At 49.4% G+C, this 20,006-nt stretch overlaps 1 protein-coding gene across 1 annotated transcript in view; it reads right to left on the bottom strand.

Moving 5' to 3' along the window:
• The window catches only part of DOCK2 (dedicator of cytokinesis 2), a 460,175-nt gene that overhangs the window by 51,715 nt on the left and 388,454 nt on the right, over positions 1–20,006 (bottom strand). The window contains exons 33-34 of the mRNA XM_070357390.1: positions 15,874–16,022; positions 5,802–5,887 (exon numbers count right to left, since the gene is read on the bottom strand). Coding sequence (XP_070213491.1) covers positions 5,802–5,887; positions 15,874–16,022 — 235 coding nt within the window. The remainder of the gene's footprint in view (positions 1–5,801; positions 5,888–15,873; positions 16,023–20,006) is intronic.

The following is a 20,006-nucleotide window of genomic DNA, read 5'->3' as shown; positions in this document are numbered from 1 at the left end:
CTGATGGGGAAATTAAAGCACAAAGAGGTGAACTAATTTGTTCAGGGTCCCAGCTGGTAAATATTAATAACTAGAGTCCGGCTCCAGCATCTGCCCTCACACACCAAATGCTGTACGTGAGTGGAAGTGTGTGTCTACTTCATGTGTCTTTGTGTGTTTATAAATGTGACCATCAGGAGGGATAAACACCAAGCTCTAAACACACACTGCTTCAGACAAAGGGTCTAGGTGGAGGAACAGAAGAGGACAGTGCTCACTTTTCAATGTAAACGTTCATATGTTATTTGAACAGGTTACAACATTTGTTGTAATATTAATATTCTAAATTGTAAGAACAAAAACTAAAATGGTGACATTCCTTAAGTAACTATTAGTGCTAGGCAATATGCTAGAGTGGGGGTGGGAGAAAGATATAAATATACACACACATATATATAATTACGCCTGCTCTTAAGCGGCGCACAGGCCAGGTGAGGAGACACAGATGGACTGCAGCTTTGCTCGTGATTACTTCTCAGTCACTGATTCTGCACCGTGCGTACGTGCTCAGTTGCTAAGTCGTGTCCGACTCTGCAACTCCATGACTGCAGCCTGCCAGGCTCCTTTGTGCACAGGATTTTCCAGGCAAGGATTCTAGAGTGGGTTGTCATTTCCTTCTCCAGGGGTCTTCCCACCCCAGGGATAGAGCCCATGTCTACTTCGTCTCCTGCATTAGCAGGTGAATTCTTAACCACTGAGCCAGACACTGTCTAATCACTTTTTCTTAATAAATAATAACGGTCATTCTGATAAGTAAAAATGATTCCTCTTATTTTGAAGATGAGGTAATCAAGGCTCAGAGAGGTTAAATGTCCTTCCCAGTATCACTCTGCTAGTAAGTGATGACCTTGGGAATCAAGACAATCACTTCAGTGTTTCTGCGAGAAACACTGGTGTGTTCTCAGGCATGTTGAGTAGGCAAACACTTCTCAGGCTACATCTGTTTCTGCCTACTCTGCCTGCAGCAGTTTAGGTCCCAAGAGTTCCTAGGAGGGGGAAAGTAAGGAAGGCAAGGACTCTGGAGGGTCATTTTGCCCAGAAGCCAAACCAGACTGCAAGGAGATGACATCTCAAACTGTGGCTGCGATCAGACAAATCCATCTTCGCTGTAGGAAAAGCACCTGTTCCCTGCTCTCAAGGAGAGATGCAAATTGCTCTGTGATTTAGCCCTGTCTGGCTCAGTCACAGCTGTGCCTCACTCCTTCTGGGATGGTCACTTCAAGCCTTGCTTTCAATCTTAATGACAATGCATTCAAATTTTGTCCCCGTGTTTGGGGTGTGATTTCTCACAGCCCCCCTGGTAGAAGACATCTGAGGCTGTGAGCCTGGCCAGATCAGTGGCTCTCTGTCCTGGCTCATGGTAGAGTCATAAGGGGAACTTCTACAAAACTCAAGATCCACCCTAGGTTGACGTCTTTGTGTCTCTGGAGATGAGGGTCAGCCAGTAGGCAGTATTTTATTTCTTTTCTCGAGGTGATTCTAATGTGCAGCCAATATTAAGAACCACTGGTTTTCTCTGCTGTTTCGCAGACTTAAATATGCTCAGGGATCACCTGGGCACTGCGTTCATGATTCTGATTCATCAGATTTGGGTTAGGACCTGAGATTCTACATTTTAACAAGCTCCCAGCTGATGCTATACTATTGGTTCTTTGAGAAGCAAGGGTTTAGAAAAAACAAAGTCTTGGGCTTCTGACTCTATTTTTCAGCCACAAGGTAAGAAAACTGCTCATATGGTCTAGGGTTGGTGAGATGGATGGGCAGATTGGTTTGAAATAACTCATCCATCCATCATTCATCACCATCCATCTAGCCATCTGTGTGTTCAACATGAATTCTTCTGGGAACTAGGGATTCAGAGATTTCAGAAATAGCAATTCACTGACCTCCAGGAGTTCGAGGTCTAGCAGTGAAAGCAGATATAGAAATAAAAACTAACCACAATTCATGAGACTATTATTTACTGAGTACGTGTGGTCCAGATGCTGTGCTAAGCTGGCTTTATTGATTATCTTGTTCAATGCTCACATAATGTCCTTGAAGTAGGCATCATTATCACCCTCAATTTGTAGGCTAGGCTCGAGGCCCCCATGAGGCTGGGTTCTAATCTTGATCCTGCCAAGGTCACACACTTTCTTTTGAGTCCAACAGTGGAGTGTAAGTGACAAGGAAAAAGAGCTGTGAGACTCTCAGAGTGATGCGGTAATCCCTCACTTGGTGGAATCCCGGCATCCGTGCTCCTGCCCAGGCGGGGACGGAGGGGGCTCACACTCCCCCCAGAATGGTTTGCATTCAGTACGGAAGATCTTCAGAGGGAGGAGCCCAGGCGCACAGCCTCTGTCAGTGCTGGACTGGACTCTCATTTATTCCTTTAAAGACTGTGTATGGTGTGCTTCTTACGACAGGTCCTCTTTCAGCTGAACTGGTTTGAGATCTAGGCCCCAGAACACACCTTTTCTGTCCCCTTCAGGCTTCTGGCCCCCTTACCCCTTCTAGAAATATTCCCAGGCAGATGGAATACAGGAGGGTAGAAAGTGTCTTGTTATTCCATATAATGTGGGACTCTGACGTTAAGACAGATGTGGACAATGGGAGTGGGCTCCAAAGCCAGCTCTAAGGATGGGGAGGGGCGAGATCCTGTGTAAGGCTGTACACGCACAAGAGCATAGGAATACTGAAATTTAGCACCACTGCATGCCCTAACACTGGTGCCTTGACTCAGGGTTTCAACTGCTACCGGAGGGGAAGCCGTGTTCTACCCACAAAAGTTGCCAGGCTGTGTGCCCACCTGACTGTGTCTGCTCAGAGTGGGTACTGTGTATTAGCGGAGGCCCTGAAAGATGGGAGGAGCTGGAAGAGAAATGATACATAGGCTCATGGCTTCAACTCATTATACCAGTATCCACCTGATTGGGCTTCCCAGGTGGGCCCAGTTGTAAAGAAACTGCCTGCCAATGCAGGAGGCACAGGTTCAATCCCTGGGTCGGGAAGATCGCCTGGAAGAGGAAATAGCAACCCACTCCAGTATTCTTGTCTGGAGAATTCCATGGACAGAGGGGCCTGGGTGGCTACAGTTGATGGGGACACTAAGAGTCGGACACGACTGAGTGACTGAGCACACCCATGCATCCACTAGATTAATGATAATAATAGCTACTATTTCCAGACAACCTACAAGGTATCACAAGCTGTAATAAGTACTTTTCATGACGTGTCTTGTTCATTCTCAATAAAAGCTCTCAGAGTTGGATGGTATTTTTATCCCCGATTTGCAGCTAAGGAAACTGAGGCTCAGAAAGTCAAAAGGAAGGAGCAGGGACTTGGTCCCTGGGTGCTCGATGGGGTCCTGATACTGTGGGTTGGGCTTGATTAGCTTTGAAAAATCATTCACACCTCTATTTCAGCAGAAAGATAATGAGCTGTTTTTAATTTCCTTGACCTCCAAGGACTCCTTTTATAAATAATCACTCAGGAAGGATTGGAAAATCCTGCTGATTATCTGAAGACTGGCTGCAGGGCCCCATCCGCTTATATGAGTGGAAATTGCCAGCACCATCCCTGGTTTCACTTCTGGTCAATATTTAGATTTTCCTTTCTTGAGCTTTAAGAAAAATATTAACACGGGCAAAATGTCACCTCCTCCCTGGACAATCAGTCTCAATACCCAGCGAGGAGCAGAGGAAGGGTCTCTCCTCCAGCTTTCCAGGTTGTTTAGTGAGGGCTGTGCATGGTGACAGGAAGGGGCACGGCCAGCTGGGGTGGTGCTGCCTGGGACTCGACTCTGTCCACTGGGCTCTGCCTGCTGGACCGGGAGGGAGGCTCATGGCGAGGGTCAGAATAAGACCTTCAGTGCGCTTTTGTTGTTAGAGCAAAAATTTCCTAAGAGGATTGGGGAAAGAATTCAAGATTGACTATATATCAGAGAATCAAACAAATCAGGGAATCTACAAATAGGAGGGAACTTGGGATGTGTGAGCCATATTCCTACACCTTAGGAGAAGCCCTCACTTCTCATGGTGTCAGAGATAGATGCTGGGAGTTAGGAAGCGGATCAAACAGCATTTATTCAGCTTCTACCTGCTGTGTCCATTCTTCAATATAACCACAGGAGGCTTATCATCCCCATTTTACAGATGGGGCACACTGAAGCCAAAGCTGTTACATGATTGGTCCAAAGGTGTGCAGCTGCTGAGTGGCGGAACCAAGATGAAAATCCTCCAACAGCATACAAATGATCAATGTGCGCAGGAAAAGATTCTCCACATCATTAGCCATGTAGGAAATGTTAACTGAAGTGACAGGGAGATAGCATTTCATATCTGCTAGTGAAGTGAAAGTCGCTCAGTCATGTCTGACTCTTTGTGACCCCGTGGACTATTCAGTCCATGGAATTCTCTGGGCCAGAATACTGCAGTGGGTAGCCTTTCCCATTTCCAGATCATCCCAACCCAGGGATTGAACCCAGGTCTCCTGTATCGCAGGCAGATTCTTTACCAGCTGAGCCACAAAGGAAGCCCTCATATCTGCTAGGATGTCTATAATTGGTAAGAAACATATTAACAGAGGGATGTGGAGAAATTGGAACGCTTGTACATTGCAGGTAGGGATGTAACTGGTATAGTTACTTTGGAAAACAGTTTTATGGTTCCTCAGAAGGGTAAATATAGAGTTGCCATATGACCCAGAAATTCCACTCCTAGTTATACACCCAAGAGCACTGTGAACATGTGTCCACACAAACGTTAGTATACGAACGGTCATAGCAGTATTATTTGTGATAGCCCAAAGTAGAGACAGTCTAAGTGGCCATAAGCTGATGAATGGATAAACAGCATAGGGTATATCCAATCAAAAGAAATGAAATCTGACACATGCTACAGCATGATGAACCCTGAGAGCATGCTATAGCCACAAAGGACTGTGTGTTGTATAATTCTATTTATATGAAACTTCCAGAATAAACACATGCGTAGAAACCCCAAAGGAGGGGAGGGGATGATAGCGAAGGGGTATGGGCTTTCTTTCGGGAGGTGACAAAAATGTTCTAAAAATGATTGTGGTAATGGTGGCACAGCTCCGTGAACACACTAAAGCCACACTGGCCATTTGTATGTTGTTGGAAGATTTTCATCTTGGTTTCACTATATCTCAATAAGCCATTAAAACATCATCCCGAGCCCAAGTTCCGGGCTCCTAGGTGCTGCCCACTGCCCACTGCCTCACTAGGCCTGTGTGCTGGAGTTTAGCAGAGCTGGGTTCAGTCCCTGCTTGTCCACTTGACTAGCTTGACCTAGTCTCCTCAGACAAGACACTTCCCTGAGCTTCAGGGGCATTGCTGTGAAATGAGATCAAACAGAGAAACTCAACTAAAGGAGACAATACAGAGAGATCACTTAATGAGTTTCCACAGATCGCATGCACTCCAGATCTGTTGACAGTGATCAATATCTGTCAAAGATTAAAAAAGGAAAAAGGAAAAGACAGCAAGAATTATTCCACACGTAAGAGATAACAAAAGTGAACATCCTGGTGGATTATTCCCCTCTCTGCTACACAGCAAAGTTTCTTTCATCACCTGTTCCATCAATATCAAAGAAATAGCCACTGCAGAGAGATGTGAGATTTCTTTCAAAAATGGAGACTCTCCAATACCCACGAGCCTCCGGATTGGTCTCCAGGGGAGGACAGAGCCCCTGGGGTCCTGAGCCCTCAGGCCTCAGGCCCGCCCTCCTGGTTCCTCCCGCTCTGGGTCCTAAACTCACATTGACTCCAGCAGCTGCATGTACTGCTCGTCCCCTCGGCCACCTTCCACTTCATGGTCCAGCTTGAGGATGATTTCGTTTTCAAACTGAAGAAGTAGGAGATGAAAGTCAACAACCACAATGTTAGAAGGCTGAATGTTGAAATTAGTCCATTCAAGACTTTAACCAGAGCTTCAGGGAGCTGTTATCATTTCCCAGGCTTCCCAGGTGGTGCTAGTGATAAAGAACACGCCCGGCAACACAACAGATGTAAGAGACTTGGGCTCAGTCCCTGGGTCAGGAAGATGCCATGGAGAAGGGAATGACAACGCACTCCATTATCCTTGCCTGGAGAATCCCACGGACGGAGGAGCCTGGCGGGCTACAGTCTACAGGGTTGTGAAGAGTCGGACATGACTTAGCAACTGAACAGCAGCAGCAGCTCCAGGTTTAGTGCTGGAAACTGGGAATGCATTATGAGACAGGATGCTACACTTGCCTTTTAGGAGTTTCTTGGGAGTGGAGAAGAGCAGTAGATGGTTAAGTGCTGGAGCAGAGAGACAGGCATATGAAAGAGAGAGACGAATAGAGGGAAGTCTTCAGGGAAGGCACACAGCCCATGGCATTTGACTTTGTTCTCTGGTTTATGTTGAAATTTTTCAGGAGGAAGGAAAGAGAAAAGACATTCCAAGCAGAGGATATGGGCCAAGGCTCCGAGGTATGTGACAGAGCACTGATCTTCAGGAGGCGGTGTGCTGGCATGATCAGCTATTATTTCTGCATGCCTAGCATTCCTTTTTTTATACTTGGACAATCATATCCACCTTGATTTCAATTTGTGGGACTTAGGTGGGCTGAACACATCTCCCTAGCTCCAGGTGTGGGTACATGACATAGGCCAAGCACCTGATGAGTGTCTCTCATTATCCAGATGCTACAGTTAAGAAGGGCCCAGATCAAGCCAGTGAGACTCAAATCTGAGGTTTTGCTGGCACTCTTAGCAAAAAGAAGTCTTTCTGCTTAACTTGAAGACTGTAAGCCAGAGGTTGCTGGGGAGGAACACAGTGAAGGAGTCTGCCTAAGAATGACACCAATGTAGTGGAAGGCAGAGAGGAAGGGATAGGAAGAGATTGAAACCTGATGTATTTTTGAGCTCCTGAATCAAGCCACACCTGAAGCTATAATACTTACGTGAACTGATGCCTCAAAGAGTCAAGACTGGTGACAACTATAATAGAGATCAGACTAGCTAAGTGAGGGCTTCCCAGATGGCTCGGAGGTAAAGAACCTGCCTGACAATGCAGGAGACACAAGAGATGCAGGTTCAATCCCTGGAGCGGGAAGATCCCCTGGAGGAGGAAATGGCAACCGGCTCCAGTATTCTTGTCTGGGAAATCTCATGGACAGAGGAGGCTGGTGAGCTACAGTCCATGGAGTCACAGGAGCTGGGCGTGACTGAGCATGCATAGTTAAGAGGCCTGAAAGCGCCTAGACACCAATTCTTGCAACGTGGAAGCCCGTGTGTATTTTGTCTCCCATGTTCAATGTCAAGGAACATTTCGCCCAGTTGAGTTTAGGGCTCATAACATTTTGAAGGGCCATTCAGTGTCTCTTACATGCTCAAATGCAAAAATGGTTTGCAAACTGTTTTCATATCATGCCTTGATGAGTCCATCCAAATCATGTGATCCAACTCATCTCTCATTTTACTGCTAGATAAGAAACTGGCACTTCGAGAAGGGAAGGAGGCTCTTGGTGAAGGTCGCTAACATTCAGGGAGCCCTCAGGCATTCCTGGTCCTAACTCAGCCTCTTTACCTTTAGTCCTCACAATAGCCCCATGAGGTCTGAAAGTCAAGGGTCACCTTTAAATGCTATCATGCATTGAAAGCAGCCAGCCCCACCCTCAGAGTGTCAGTTATTAGTACAGATGAAATAAGAGACTCACAGAGTTTGAGTGGCTTGTTTAAAGTCTCAGGTGGATGGCAGAAATCTTCAGGCAAGTGCTCTGCAGTACACAAAAGATCAAGCCCAGTTTAGTTGGCTGGAATCCTTTTGGTGATGGAAGACAGGGACCAGATTCGCTTTCTCCTTGGTTCACATATCACCTGAGGGGATGTTGTTCCCTCTCTTCTGTGCTAAGGGCCAATGCAAGGACCAGAAACTTGTGCTTGTTCATTTTGTGTTAAGAAAAAATCTCCTATGTTTCCACAGTTGAGGAAGATTTATGGAAGGAGATACACAGGTCTGGAAAGATGGGTAGGACTGTGATAAACATGAAACGGAAGGGCATTCCAGACTGGGGAGGTGGGGATGGACTGAGCAAAGGTGTGGAGGGGGGACAATGGAGAAAAGTGAGGAGAACAGTTCAGCTGGCGCACAGAGCTCAAGAAAGGGTGGAAATAAGAACAGAGCCGTGGGTATGGGGACCAGCGTGGTGAGGGTCTGGGCTGCCAATCTATGCAGAATCACGCCCCTTATGTGATGCATTTTGTTAAGCCTGTTGTATATGTCAAGTGTCACCCAAAGTCAGGCTGGCATGGTTAGATGTGTCTACTGTGCTGAGCCCAGGTAGGAGGAGAGACAGCCAAGGGGCCACAAGGGAAGGTGCTGATCTTAGGTCAAGGAGGTAAACAAGCAGCAGCTTTAGATGTCTCCCCCATCGCCTTCACCATCTCGGGAGAATGAGTAGGTCTTTCTAATCCTCAGCTTCATAGTTTATATCAGGGCTCAGCAAACACTTTCTTAAAGGGCCGGTTAGTAAATATTTTAGTTAGGCTTTGTGGGTCAGTTTCTGTCACAACTATTCAACTTCCCTGTTGTGGTACCAAAGCAGCCATAGCTGGTATAAAAACAAATCAGCATGGGTATAGTCCAATAAAGCTTCACCAAAGAAAAAAGTGGCAGGGCAGATTTAGCCTGTGGGGTCGTATTTGCTGATCCTGACTAATATAACAGGCATAGCTGTGGTACCTCCTGCATGGGGTCGTTAGGGAGACTGGGGACATTTTATTTACAAAGCACTAGGCGATTGCACATGCTCAAGTGTGCACTGGGTTTTCTTGTCATCTTATGATTACTGCTAATGTTATTGTTATTACTGCTGAATGTTACTGGAAAGCAGCTCTCAGGGAGAAAACCAGCTTTGCTGAGCTGTTCAGTGGTAAATGCTGGCATGCTTCCTCCTCGGGAGATGAACTTTCCTTTGGAGCCGAGAAGTGGATGGGGTAAATAAGCACTTGTCTCAGGGTCACAAAAGAGCCCAGAGGGAGGGAAATTGCAGGGTGCCAGGAATGTGCAGAGCTGACGATGCCAGCCACGCCTGAGACCTCCGGGGCGGGTTGGAGAGGGGAGGTTTCAGTCAAGTACATCCCAGGGCAGACTCTGGTCCTTTGGGCTGCTGGGACCAGCGGTGAGCTATGCTTGGGAGTGGCTTTGACCACAAGCTTTGGCATCAAACGGACTTGGTTTGGGGCTTCCCAGGTGGCACAGTGGTTAAGTATCCACCCGCCAGTGCAGGAGACATGGGTTCAGTCCCTGGGTTGGGAAGACCCTCTGGAGTAGGAAATGGTAACCCACTCCACTATTCTTGCCTGGACAATTCCACAGACAGAGGAGCCTGATGGGCTACAGTACATGGGGTCACAAAGAGTTGGATATGACTGAACACACACACACACAGACTTAGTTTGAGTCTTGCTTTGACTGTTTTTCCTACCACATGACCTTGAGCAAGTTAGTAAGCCTTTCTGAGGCTCAGTTTTCTCATCTTTTAAATGGAACTTTTATGGTGTTGAGGGGAGAAATCAATGGGAAACACATGCGAAAGGCCTGGCCTGGTGTTTAGCACATAGTAAGTGCTTGACATTTGTTAGTAATTGTCATTATGACATCATTGACACTGTCCTCATCGTTAGCATCTTAATCTCATTTAACCTTTACAACAGTCAAGGGAGATGGGTATCATCATCCCTGCTTTATAAATGAGGCAACTGAGGCAAGGTGGGACCCCTGCCTTGGGTTTCAAAGGATGATGTACTTGACTTAGGGTACACCCAAGGGTCCCTTGCACTCCCAAACATATACTACATTATGTCACCACGATAGGCCTTACTCCCAACACTGCCACTGTGTAGAGCATAGGGAGCAGCCCCGGCTTCTCCAAATTATTTCCATTTCATCCACAACTAACAAGATTGCACCACATCACTGATGCCTCATCCCACCCTGCAAAGCGGATATTTGCTAAGGAGCATCTGCAGGTTACTTTTGCAGAAGTTGGACGCTACAGGGACTTCCCTGGTGGTCCAGGGATTAAGAATCTACCAACCAAAGCAGGAGACATGGGTTCAGTCCCTGGACCAGGAAGATTCCACCTGCCGAGAGGCAACAGAGCTCATACGCTGCAACTACGGAGCCCCTGCGCCACAACCGCTGAAGTCCGTGTGCCCTAGAGCCCATGCTCTACGAGGAGCAGCCACTGCAGCGAGAAGCCCGTGCACCACAACTAGAGCAGAACCCGCACCAAGCCGCAACCAGAGGAAGCCTGCGTGCGGCAAGACCCAGCACAGCCAGAAGTGAACACACGACGAAAAAAGGATCGTGCAGACGCCTAACTTGAACCTTCAGTGCTGAGGAGAAAGGAAATGAGCTCTCGGAGCTCGACTCCCTCTTGTGGCAGGGGGACCTACACGGCCTCACGCTTGCACCATGCCTTCCCGGAACCGCTTCCTCTGTCTCTCCTGACTGCTTTGGAACCTCTCAGCTTTTTTCATCATCTTATTTGCCTATATATATATTTTTTTTTTTGATAGGAGCCCAGCCCCACCAAAGTGTGAAATTTAGGGGACAAGAGCTCGTCTTCAAAGGTAAGGCCCTGACTATGACATGGGAGGGGTCAGAGATGGTGACCAGCTAGGGTGGCACAGAGATAACAAAGAGGAGAGTGGCATCCATATGCCAGCCTGGGTCTTCTTTGCTGCCAGTTGTCCTGGGGTGGTCAGAAGCCTGCCTGGGAGGAGCTGGAAAGGACAGCGTCATGCGAAGTGGGGGGGCTGATGGGAGTCAGTGCACTTCCTCACTTTCTCTGAGTTGTCCCATCGCTTCCTGTTTCATTTCATACTTCATGAAGCTTGAGTTTGGTATTATGATACCATAATAATGCTATTATTATACGCATTTTGTGGATGAAAAACAGGCTGAGAAAGTTTAAATAACTTGCTCAAATTTATTCAGCTTATAAGCAGCAAGTCTGCCTGGCACCAAGGCATACAGTCCAGAAGACAGTAGGTGCTCAGTACATGTTTATTGAATTGATTTGCTCTTTTCCACATGCTGTTCTCAGCCATGTGAATCACCAGTTTATCCCATGCCAAGACTCAATCTCAGTGGAATCTGCCAAACTGATATCTTTGTTCATTCATTCATTCCACAAGCAATTATTGCATTCCTGCAGTCTTCCAGGCGCTGTTTTGTGCATGCTCAGTCCTGTCAGCCGTGTCTGGCTCTTTGTGACCCTATGGACAGTAGCCCGCCAGGCTCCTCTGTCCATGGAACTGTCCAGGCGAGAATACTGGAGTGGGTTGCCCAGCCCTTCTCTAGGGGACCGTCCTGACCCAGGGATCGCACCCACATCTCCTGTCTCCTTGCGCACTCCAGGTGGGTTCTTTGCCACCAGTGCCCCCTGGCAAGCCGAGGTGAAGGCACTGTCTCAAGTGCTGCTGTCAAATGCTGTTGTCTCTTCCTTCTCTGAGAAAGGGATTCTCTCCTTCTGAGAGAGGAAGTCCCTCCTTCCTGCCGAGAGCTCAGACACTCATGATGATCAGGACAGAATCCTGCTCTACAATCTGCCTCATAGGTAACCACTCTACTCAGTCTCTGCATCGCGGGACCTCCACTCCTTCCCACAGATGTCATCTGAAAAGACCATAGCCTCTCCCTCCACAAAGAACTTGCTGGCAAGACAACTGGTCTAACCATCCCCTGGGGTTGCTCAGGCAGTAGTGAGCTACCCTTGTTATCCTGCATTATAAAAACATTCGCTGGAATGTTCCTCTCTCTGCCGAGGCTCTCCCTCTGAAATGCTGTGGGACGGGGGTCTAAGTGCCTGCAGTCATACTGAGAGCACTGACATGGCCCCCATTACATCCATGGCGGGCGCTTGACAGGCGCTGAGCGTCCCGGGCCTCAGGGAATTGCGCTGGCCCTCAGAGAGCTCACGGTCTTGACATGGAGGCAGACCTGCGAGCACACTGCTGTGCTCTGGGGCAGCGGTGTCAGGCCTGAGCCCTTCGAAGGCAGGATGAGATGCATTTCACTTCAACTGCAGCAGGACCACTGCAGCTACAGTGTGGCCAACTCGAAGCCCCTCTTGCTGAAATGTCCCAATCCAGTGGATGTGAATTCCAGTCCCAGGTGAAGACAGAGCCCCCTGAGATGGTCTGGGGTGGAGTGATATACTCATGAGGGGTAAAGGGCATCAGTCAAAAGCATCAGCTATTTCACTGTGGTTAGAGGAGAAGGCAGGGGAATCTGGTGACGAGGCTGCAGAAGAAACCCTGCTCAGACAGACCGTCCTGTGAGCCTCTTCCCCCGGCCCCCCAGAGTCTGCCCCCTCCCTGTCCCGGTCCCACTGTGCACGCCCTGCTGGAGCACACCTCTCACACCCAGATGCTCCACTGCTCCCAGGAAGCAGGACAGGCTCTCTCCAAATGGGAGGCCATAGCTGAAAGGTGACTAGGATTCATCAGGTGAAGAATCAGAGGAAGAGCCCCGCAAAGGCATGGCAGCAAGAGCAGTACGAGACACTGGGTGGCAGGCCAGAGGGCCTGCTGTGCGGGGGAGCAAAGGTCCTGCTGAGTGCTCCTGTGGGCGCTGCTATTTCCTCTCACACCCACGTTTTAGAAAGGGGACCCTGTCGCTCTCTGGGCACCAGTTCTTCTCTTCTATTGGCATCGGCCGTGGCCACAATGCTGCCTGGGTTTCAAACCCCGGTTCTGGGGTGTCCTCCGGGTCTGGCCATCAGGGCGGCGTGGAGCTCAGCGGGCCTGGCTTCCTCCCTCCCCTGGGGATACCGTCTTTGTGTGCTTACTCTGAGCCAGGCAGGGACACCTGGCTCTGCTCATCCCACACTGGGCTCTGGTCCGCACACAGCTGGTGTGCACACGGGCAGCTGCCCCATTAGTCAGCCCGACTCTCCTGTCTCTTTTGATAAGGCAGAGATGAAGAGAAGCAATTGGGGAAGGAGTTTACAATGAACACAGGCGTGGAGCGAGGAGCTAGGGGACAACCCCATTCATGGAGATGAGGTGGCTGCGTGCCAAAGGGGTGCCTCAGAATGGCATCCATTAGGGCAGGACAATCACACCACAGGCAACCCTCAGAAGCCCTGAGGCCACCGGACACAACTGTCAGGCTGTCGCCCAGGGAGGACCCGGGTTAGTTTCTCTTTCAGACACTGTGTGGCATCAGTACTGGGAATGCTTCTTTTGCGCACCTGCTCCAGGACATCTTCTGAGCCTGCTGGTGCCCACCCCACTGGGGAGATCTGAGGGGAAGCAGAATGCCCTTATCCCACTGAGGGTGCCCCTCCCATGTTCCCGAGCTTCACGGACTTTGCCTTAAAAGGTGGCAGATTCCAAACAACCTTCAAACATCCATCTGCAGCTGCGCCTTCCACCCTCCCACACCCCCAGCCCAGCTGGCTGGCTATGGTCTCTTCCTCCATCTGCATTCCTCACCTGATTTCTCTACAAGCTCCCTGCAGGCGGACAGCTGGTCACCAGCCTTGGGGACCAGAGAATGCCTGCGAGTCCCTGAGTTGGAAGTGCACCCTCTTACACTGGGATCGTCACAGCCAACTAGTGTCTTTCCTCTTAGAACCTCTTTCCTCTTAGAACTTTTCCAAAGTGACTGGCACATCCGATAGATGTTTCTTGCCGAAATGAATCTGAGAAATTCAACAGGTCTGTTTACTGGGGGACATCTCCATGGCTTGGCTCCATGCATTATGCCCCCCGGAAGTCTCTAAGTGGGGCTCCGACGTGGAGGGGCTTCCTGAGGTATTTAACCTCCCGTCCCTCTTCCAGGAGCATCTGGTGGAATCAGTGCTCCGTTTCATGAGCAGGCACTGCTTCAGAGGGCACCACCATTCTCTGTCAGCCCGCATTTACTGCGATGAGGCCAGGGGCTGAGCAGTGCAGTGGGCGCAGCCTGGCTTGGGATCCTAGGGACCTGCGCACTGCAACCTCCGCTCTGCGTCTTTCTCGTATGGCTAAGGGTACGTGACTTCACTTCTCTAGGCTTCAGGGTTTCCATCCTAATATTGGGATGGGAACTTTCCTGGTGGTGCACTGGCTAAGACTCTGCATTCCCAACGCAGGGAGCCTGGGTTCGACCCCTGGTCAGGGAACTAGATCCCACACGCCACAACCGAAAGATCCCGTACGCCGCAACAAAGCCCGAGGATCCCGCATGCTGCAATGAAGGCTCGGCAGAGCCAAATGAACAGATACACGCGTGGGATGATGCTGCTGCCTACCTCACGGGGTTGTAAGCAAAAGACGGCATGAATTAACGTATGGCAAGCACTCACGGGGATTGACACGGAGTCTACACGGTTAATGCCAGTCATTGGCATTATCATCAGCATCACTTTTTTTGACATGAAGATGAGGAAGAAGCAGAAATGAGTGTAGTGTAAGTATCTAATAATGAGACTTCAGACAGCTGGAATGACAGAGGAGTAGAGGGCAAAGGTCTCTTAAAGGATGAGCTCTGGGGAGGGCTTTGCGGGATTCAGAGGCACATAGACGGTGCTGGCAGGCAGGACCACGAATGTGGCCGAGAAGCAGGGGAAGAGGAACAGGAAGAGGATGCTCGCCAAGGCCACAAAATTCAAGTGAGCCGTGGGGATGCCTGGAGAACAGGTGGGGAGGCGGAGAGAGCCGTAGAAAACGCTGGAACACTGGCTGAAGGCGAGCAGGGAGGACCTGGAATGCAGGCAACAGGGTTTGGACTTCATTGGATGAGGAACCAATGAGCAAAGGAAGAATAAAGTCCAAAAGGATTTTAAGAAAGAGCAGTTTGGAAACTGCTGCCCTTTAAGTCGCTTCAGTCATGTCCGACTCTGTGTGACCCCATAGACGGCAGCCCACCAGGCTCCTCCATCCATGGGATTTTCCAGGCAAGAGTATTGGAGTGGGGTGACATTGCCTTCTCCATTAGAAGGCACTTACCTATTTTAAGAAACTTTTTTGGTGCAGGATGTGGTATAGAATGAGAGGCAGGAATGCCAGGGAGAGGAGGGAGTCCAACTAGGGGAGCACCAGAAGAGGAGGGGCAGGGAGGACAGAAGGGTGAGACCTGAGGGCCTCGCATTGCTGAGGCGGACTTGACGGGACACAAAGACCAACCTCCCTAAACCGGGCCTGACTTCTGAATGGAGCCGGGACCCTGTTGTGGAAAACAGGGCTTACGTCACCAGCGCAAGTGACTGGAGTGGCTGGACCCACCAAAAGGGCCTCATTCTTCCAGCCCAGTGGGATTCTCAACGAAAACGCGTGGCTAGTGGCACCTGCATTCGCCCCAGTGGCTCCCTCCCTGTGTGCTGGGGAAAGCCCCACTTCACCCTGCCACAGCTCTGCAGGGCCCTCCTGGGCGTCAGGGCCTGTGCCTCTGCTTGCTGGCCCCCTGACACGTGGCCAAGTCTGACGTTCAGATCTTCTGTGTTATCTCAGAAGCAGAAGTGCTGGACCAAGGTGGGTCTCAGGTGTGTGCAGCGGGGAGGAGGAGCCCCTTGGGATGCACCCTGAGGGGGCTCTTCTGCAGGGAAGTAGGATTCCTATCCTTTAGAGAAAGGGACCACACTGATACCCAGCTAGAAAGTGTATTTTAATCTTGGCCTCTCGCGGGAAAGCATGATACAAGACTGACCAAATCGGCTCTGCCAGCTCATTCCAGGCACGTGAATCAATGTCCCCAGCCTCCCATCAAGCCTCTGAACGAAGCCCAGGCAGATGGAACCAAGGTATCATTATGGGGAAATGGGCTGGGGATTAGGGATGCTGGCCTGAGTTTCCAGCCTCATTTTTTACCTTTTTGAAATCCCCACTCCTTTGATATTCACACAGCATCATGTCGAAGAAGATTGGGATGGTGGCTTTCCGGAGCTCAGCCTCAGGGATAAGTGTCATCTCTAATATGGGTCCCACCATGCCTGGGATGAAGCAGATTTTGTTCTGGCCTGAAAGAGAAGAGGGACATGGGCCCATGAGACCATTTTCGTGATTTCATAGGAGAACCAGACCAAGCCTGGGAAAATAAAAAAGGGAGGCAGAACAGTAAAAACAAAAGTTAACACTTATACAGTTGTTTACCCGGAGCCAGGCACCATTTTGGACACTTTACATATATTAACTCGTGTAAATGATGCGTGCATCACCCAAAACAAGCCCCGTTGTTAGGGATAATGACCCAGGCGTGTGGAGGCACACTGCTGTTTACAAGGCTTTTCACCTGCATTATCTCCTTTGCAAACAGGGCCCTGATGGAGTGTGTTAGCGATGGCAAATCACAGGGATACTTGAAATGATGTCTGTCTGCCGCACAAGCCATGTTGCTGCGATTTGGAAACATGCTTTTTTTTTACCAACTGTTTTGTGAAAACAAGAAAAGCAAAATTTGCTGCCAAAAACCTGCTATAAAAGTATGGTCAGTGCAATAGTGGGAGTTAGAACCCTGCTTTATGGTCAGATCAACTACAGCTTCTTGTTTCTCCTTCCTCACTTCAAGGCACTCCTGTGTCCCCTCCCCTGCCCCCTGGCATTGTCACCACACTGGCCTGGCTCCAGGGTCACCAGCTCACCAGCCGCCTTATCGCCAGGCCTGTGCTCCTGGTGCTCCTTTGTTGACCATAGTTTTTCCTTCCTGTTCCTCAACATCTGCCCATTACCACCTGGTTTCCCATGGATAGATAGATACACTTTAAAAAAGCCCTGCCACAAGCCCACCCCACCCCTAGCTCCATCAGATGCCCTGCCCTGGCTAGTGGTCTGTGTCCTTAGCCAACTTGGCAACGATGGCTTCGTTTGATAGACAACGGCCTCTCCCACGGAGAGCTCTGTGAGAGCAGAGAGCATGTCTGTTCTTATTACATCTGTAGCACTGAGCTTAGAGCCTACGATAACCTCAGTAAATGTCCACTGAAGGAGGAAATAAATGTGTCTAGCTCCTATACTCACTGGTTATATTGGACTTGGAGATGTGTCATAAACATGCAATTGCCATGCCCACCTGCTGAGATGACCGCGTGAAAACACGTCTGTGTAGACTTCGTGGGGGCTCCCCTAGGGGTTCAGGGGTAAAGAACCCCCTGCCACCGCAGGAGATGCAGCTTCGATCCCTGGGTTGGGAAGATCCCTTTGAGTAGGAAATGGCAACCCACTCCAGTATTCTTGCTTGGGAAATCCCATGGACAGAGGAGCCTGGCAGGGTACAGTTCATGGGTTTGCAAAAGAGTCAGACATGACTTAGTGACTAAACAACAACAATAACAACACTTAGACAGAGCCTAGGATAATCAGCCCCAGGCAGGGCCAGTGCAGCCAAGTGGTGAAGGGCACTGTGGTTTGGTCTGCTGCTGCTGCTGCTGCTGCTGCTAAGTCACTTCAGTCGTGTCCGACTGGGTACGACCCCATGACGGCAGCCCATCAGGCCCCACCATCCCTGGGATTCTCCAGGCAAGAACACTGGAGTGGGTTGCCATTTCCTTCTCCAACGCATGAAAGTGAAAAGTGAAAGTGAAGCCGCTCTGTCGTGTCTGACTCTTAGCGACCCCATGGACTGCAGCCTACCAGGCTCCTCTGTCCATGGGATTTTCCAGGCAAGAGTACTGGAGTGGGGTGCCATTGCCTTCTCTGGTGGTTTGGTCTAGATTGCCTGAAATAGGCAAATGGATCCTCCATCAACTAGCTGTGTGACGGTGGGCAAGCTGGCCTCTTGAGGCCTCTGCGTTTTCACCTCTAATGTGAGAGAATAATAGGAATTATTATTTATCAAGTGCCTGGCACACGGCACACTTTGCACAGTGTTCGCTATCACTGCTGTGATGTTTGGCCAAAATGAACCATGAAGGGCAGCCTTGTCGAGTAGAATTGAGCAGACTCCTCAGAACACACACATCAGACGTGGCAGAGAAAGGGAAAGGGAGGGGCACTCAGGAACTGCGGGGATTTCCTGGGGAGCATGGGCAAGCCCATCCCAGCAACCCTGCCAGTGAAGCTAACACCCAGGTGTTTCGTCGGCAGCTGCGTCTTTCTCCTCCTGACTCTCAGAGCCCAGGAAGCCCATCCTGCTTTTCCCCACCATCAAGGTGAACATGGCATTGGTGGTCTTTGCCTGGGGGAGAGGGCTCCTGGGGTGCAGAAACTCAGGCAGTATGGCGTACAGCCTGGCACTGTTGCTTTCGATTAAAGCTGAGTAAAGGAGCCAAGAGGGAAGGCTGCAAGAAAATGAATTTTAATTCAGCCTAAATGAGGCTTAATGTTGGAGTGAGTGTTTCCCCAGAATTCAGATAAAAAAGGCATCATCTTAGGAATATCTTCAGTTAGAATGAAATAGTGCAGGCAGGGAGAGAGGTGAGTGAAACATGAAGACACTTTTCCAGGATACCAGCTTCATTACATGGTGTTTGCATTATACTCTGCATTGTTCCAAACAGAAAACAAAAACAAAAACAAAACTAAACTAGCTTTCTTGCAGATTTATAGTAACTGCTAATCTAGGTTTCTGATTTTGTCCTTCAAGATCCTTTAAACCCTCAGTGGGGTTTTAAAATTCAAAGTCGAGTATAATAATAAGTAGCAGGTAAATGGGAAACTGTCAGATAAGCCACCATGGAATGGAGAAATTGCTTATGTGACAAAAGCCTTTAGAATACTGGAGGGCATTGGGTCTGATAAAGATATATTTGAGATGGCTTAAAATAAAGAGCAGACATGCCATAGACTAGGGATTTCCTAGGCACTTCTGATCTGCATTCTTTGCAGTCAGTTGAAGAGATGTTCAGAAGAATAGGGAAAGAGGAGAGAGAGATGATGATGATTTCTAAATGCAGTGTGATCTCAATGGCCCTTACAATGCTCCATAAAAATTTTATTCATTTACATCAGAAATGGAATTTGAGCACATAGGATTTTGTGTTCAAGTAATCTGAATGTGTGCCTTTATACACACAGATGTGCACACAGGCACACACACAGAGAACATATTTGTGGCTAAGTGAATGTGAACTCATTTTGGAAAAAAATACTCATTCAAGAGACGTACCTGCTATTGTTCTTGAAAAAAGGCAAGGAAGGGAATGGGTGAGAGGGTCTTTCTCACATAATGGAAGCTGACTCTCACTGGGAACAGATACCAATTAGAAAAGGCTTTTAAAGTCCCAAGAAGTCAGTGGGATAAGTCCAGACGCCGAGTTGCCCAGGCTCTGGGGAAGCATCTGGCAGAAGTGCGAGCACAGGGAGGAGCTGGGGTCTGTGAGAGGAAAGCCGGCCACTGTGTTCCCCTTCTGGTCTATGCAACGGCCTGCCTGTCCTGCCTCGCCAGGGAGAGGTGAGAGTGCAGGTGAAGGTCTGAGAGCATGAGGAAGGCAGCCTGACAGAAAGAACAGGGAGATGGACGTGGGGAGGGTGGGGAAAGAGGACAGGAGAAGGCTACCCTGTGGACCAGGCTGAGCATGAAGGTGGGAGCGTCCCTGACCTCAGGAGGCTGACAGGAGACCTGGGGTACTCAAACTGAGAGCAGGAGACCCTCTGAGTCTGGCACAGACCCTGAAATGAGCAGGATGAGGGCGAGTTATCACCCTCTGGATTTCAGAGTCCTGCAAGCCTCCTGGGGACTCTGAAATGAAGCTGGGTTGATGAGAAATGACCCCGCTCATTGAAAAGAGGAAGAAGGAACGCAGATCTCTGCCTCTCCATCTCAGGCTTGGAAAATGTCCCTCTTGGTACTGATCTAAGACAGGCGGTCGAGTCTCTCCTTGTGGCCCAGAACGTGCCTGGCCCAGCTTCCCTCCAGGCCCTATAGAGTCTCTGAGCCCGACAACCTGCCTCAAACTCCTCCACTGCCACTCCAGACTGTATGGCTTTGTGAAGAAGTGAGGTGTAGCTGCTCAGTCATGTCCACCTCTTTGCAATCCCCTGGACTATAGCCCAGCAGGCTCCTCTGT

This window comes from Bos mutus, chromosome 20 (genome assembly GCF_027580195.1).
Source record: "Bos mutus isolate GX-2022 chromosome 20, NWIPB_WYAK_1.1, whole genome shotgun sequence".
Taxonomy (NCBI): Eukaryota; Metazoa; Chordata; class Mammalia; order Artiodactyla; family Bovidae; genus Bos; species Bos mutus.
Note: the sequence above shows the minus strand (reverse complement) of the source record. Positions and strands in the feature narration are given on the sequence as shown.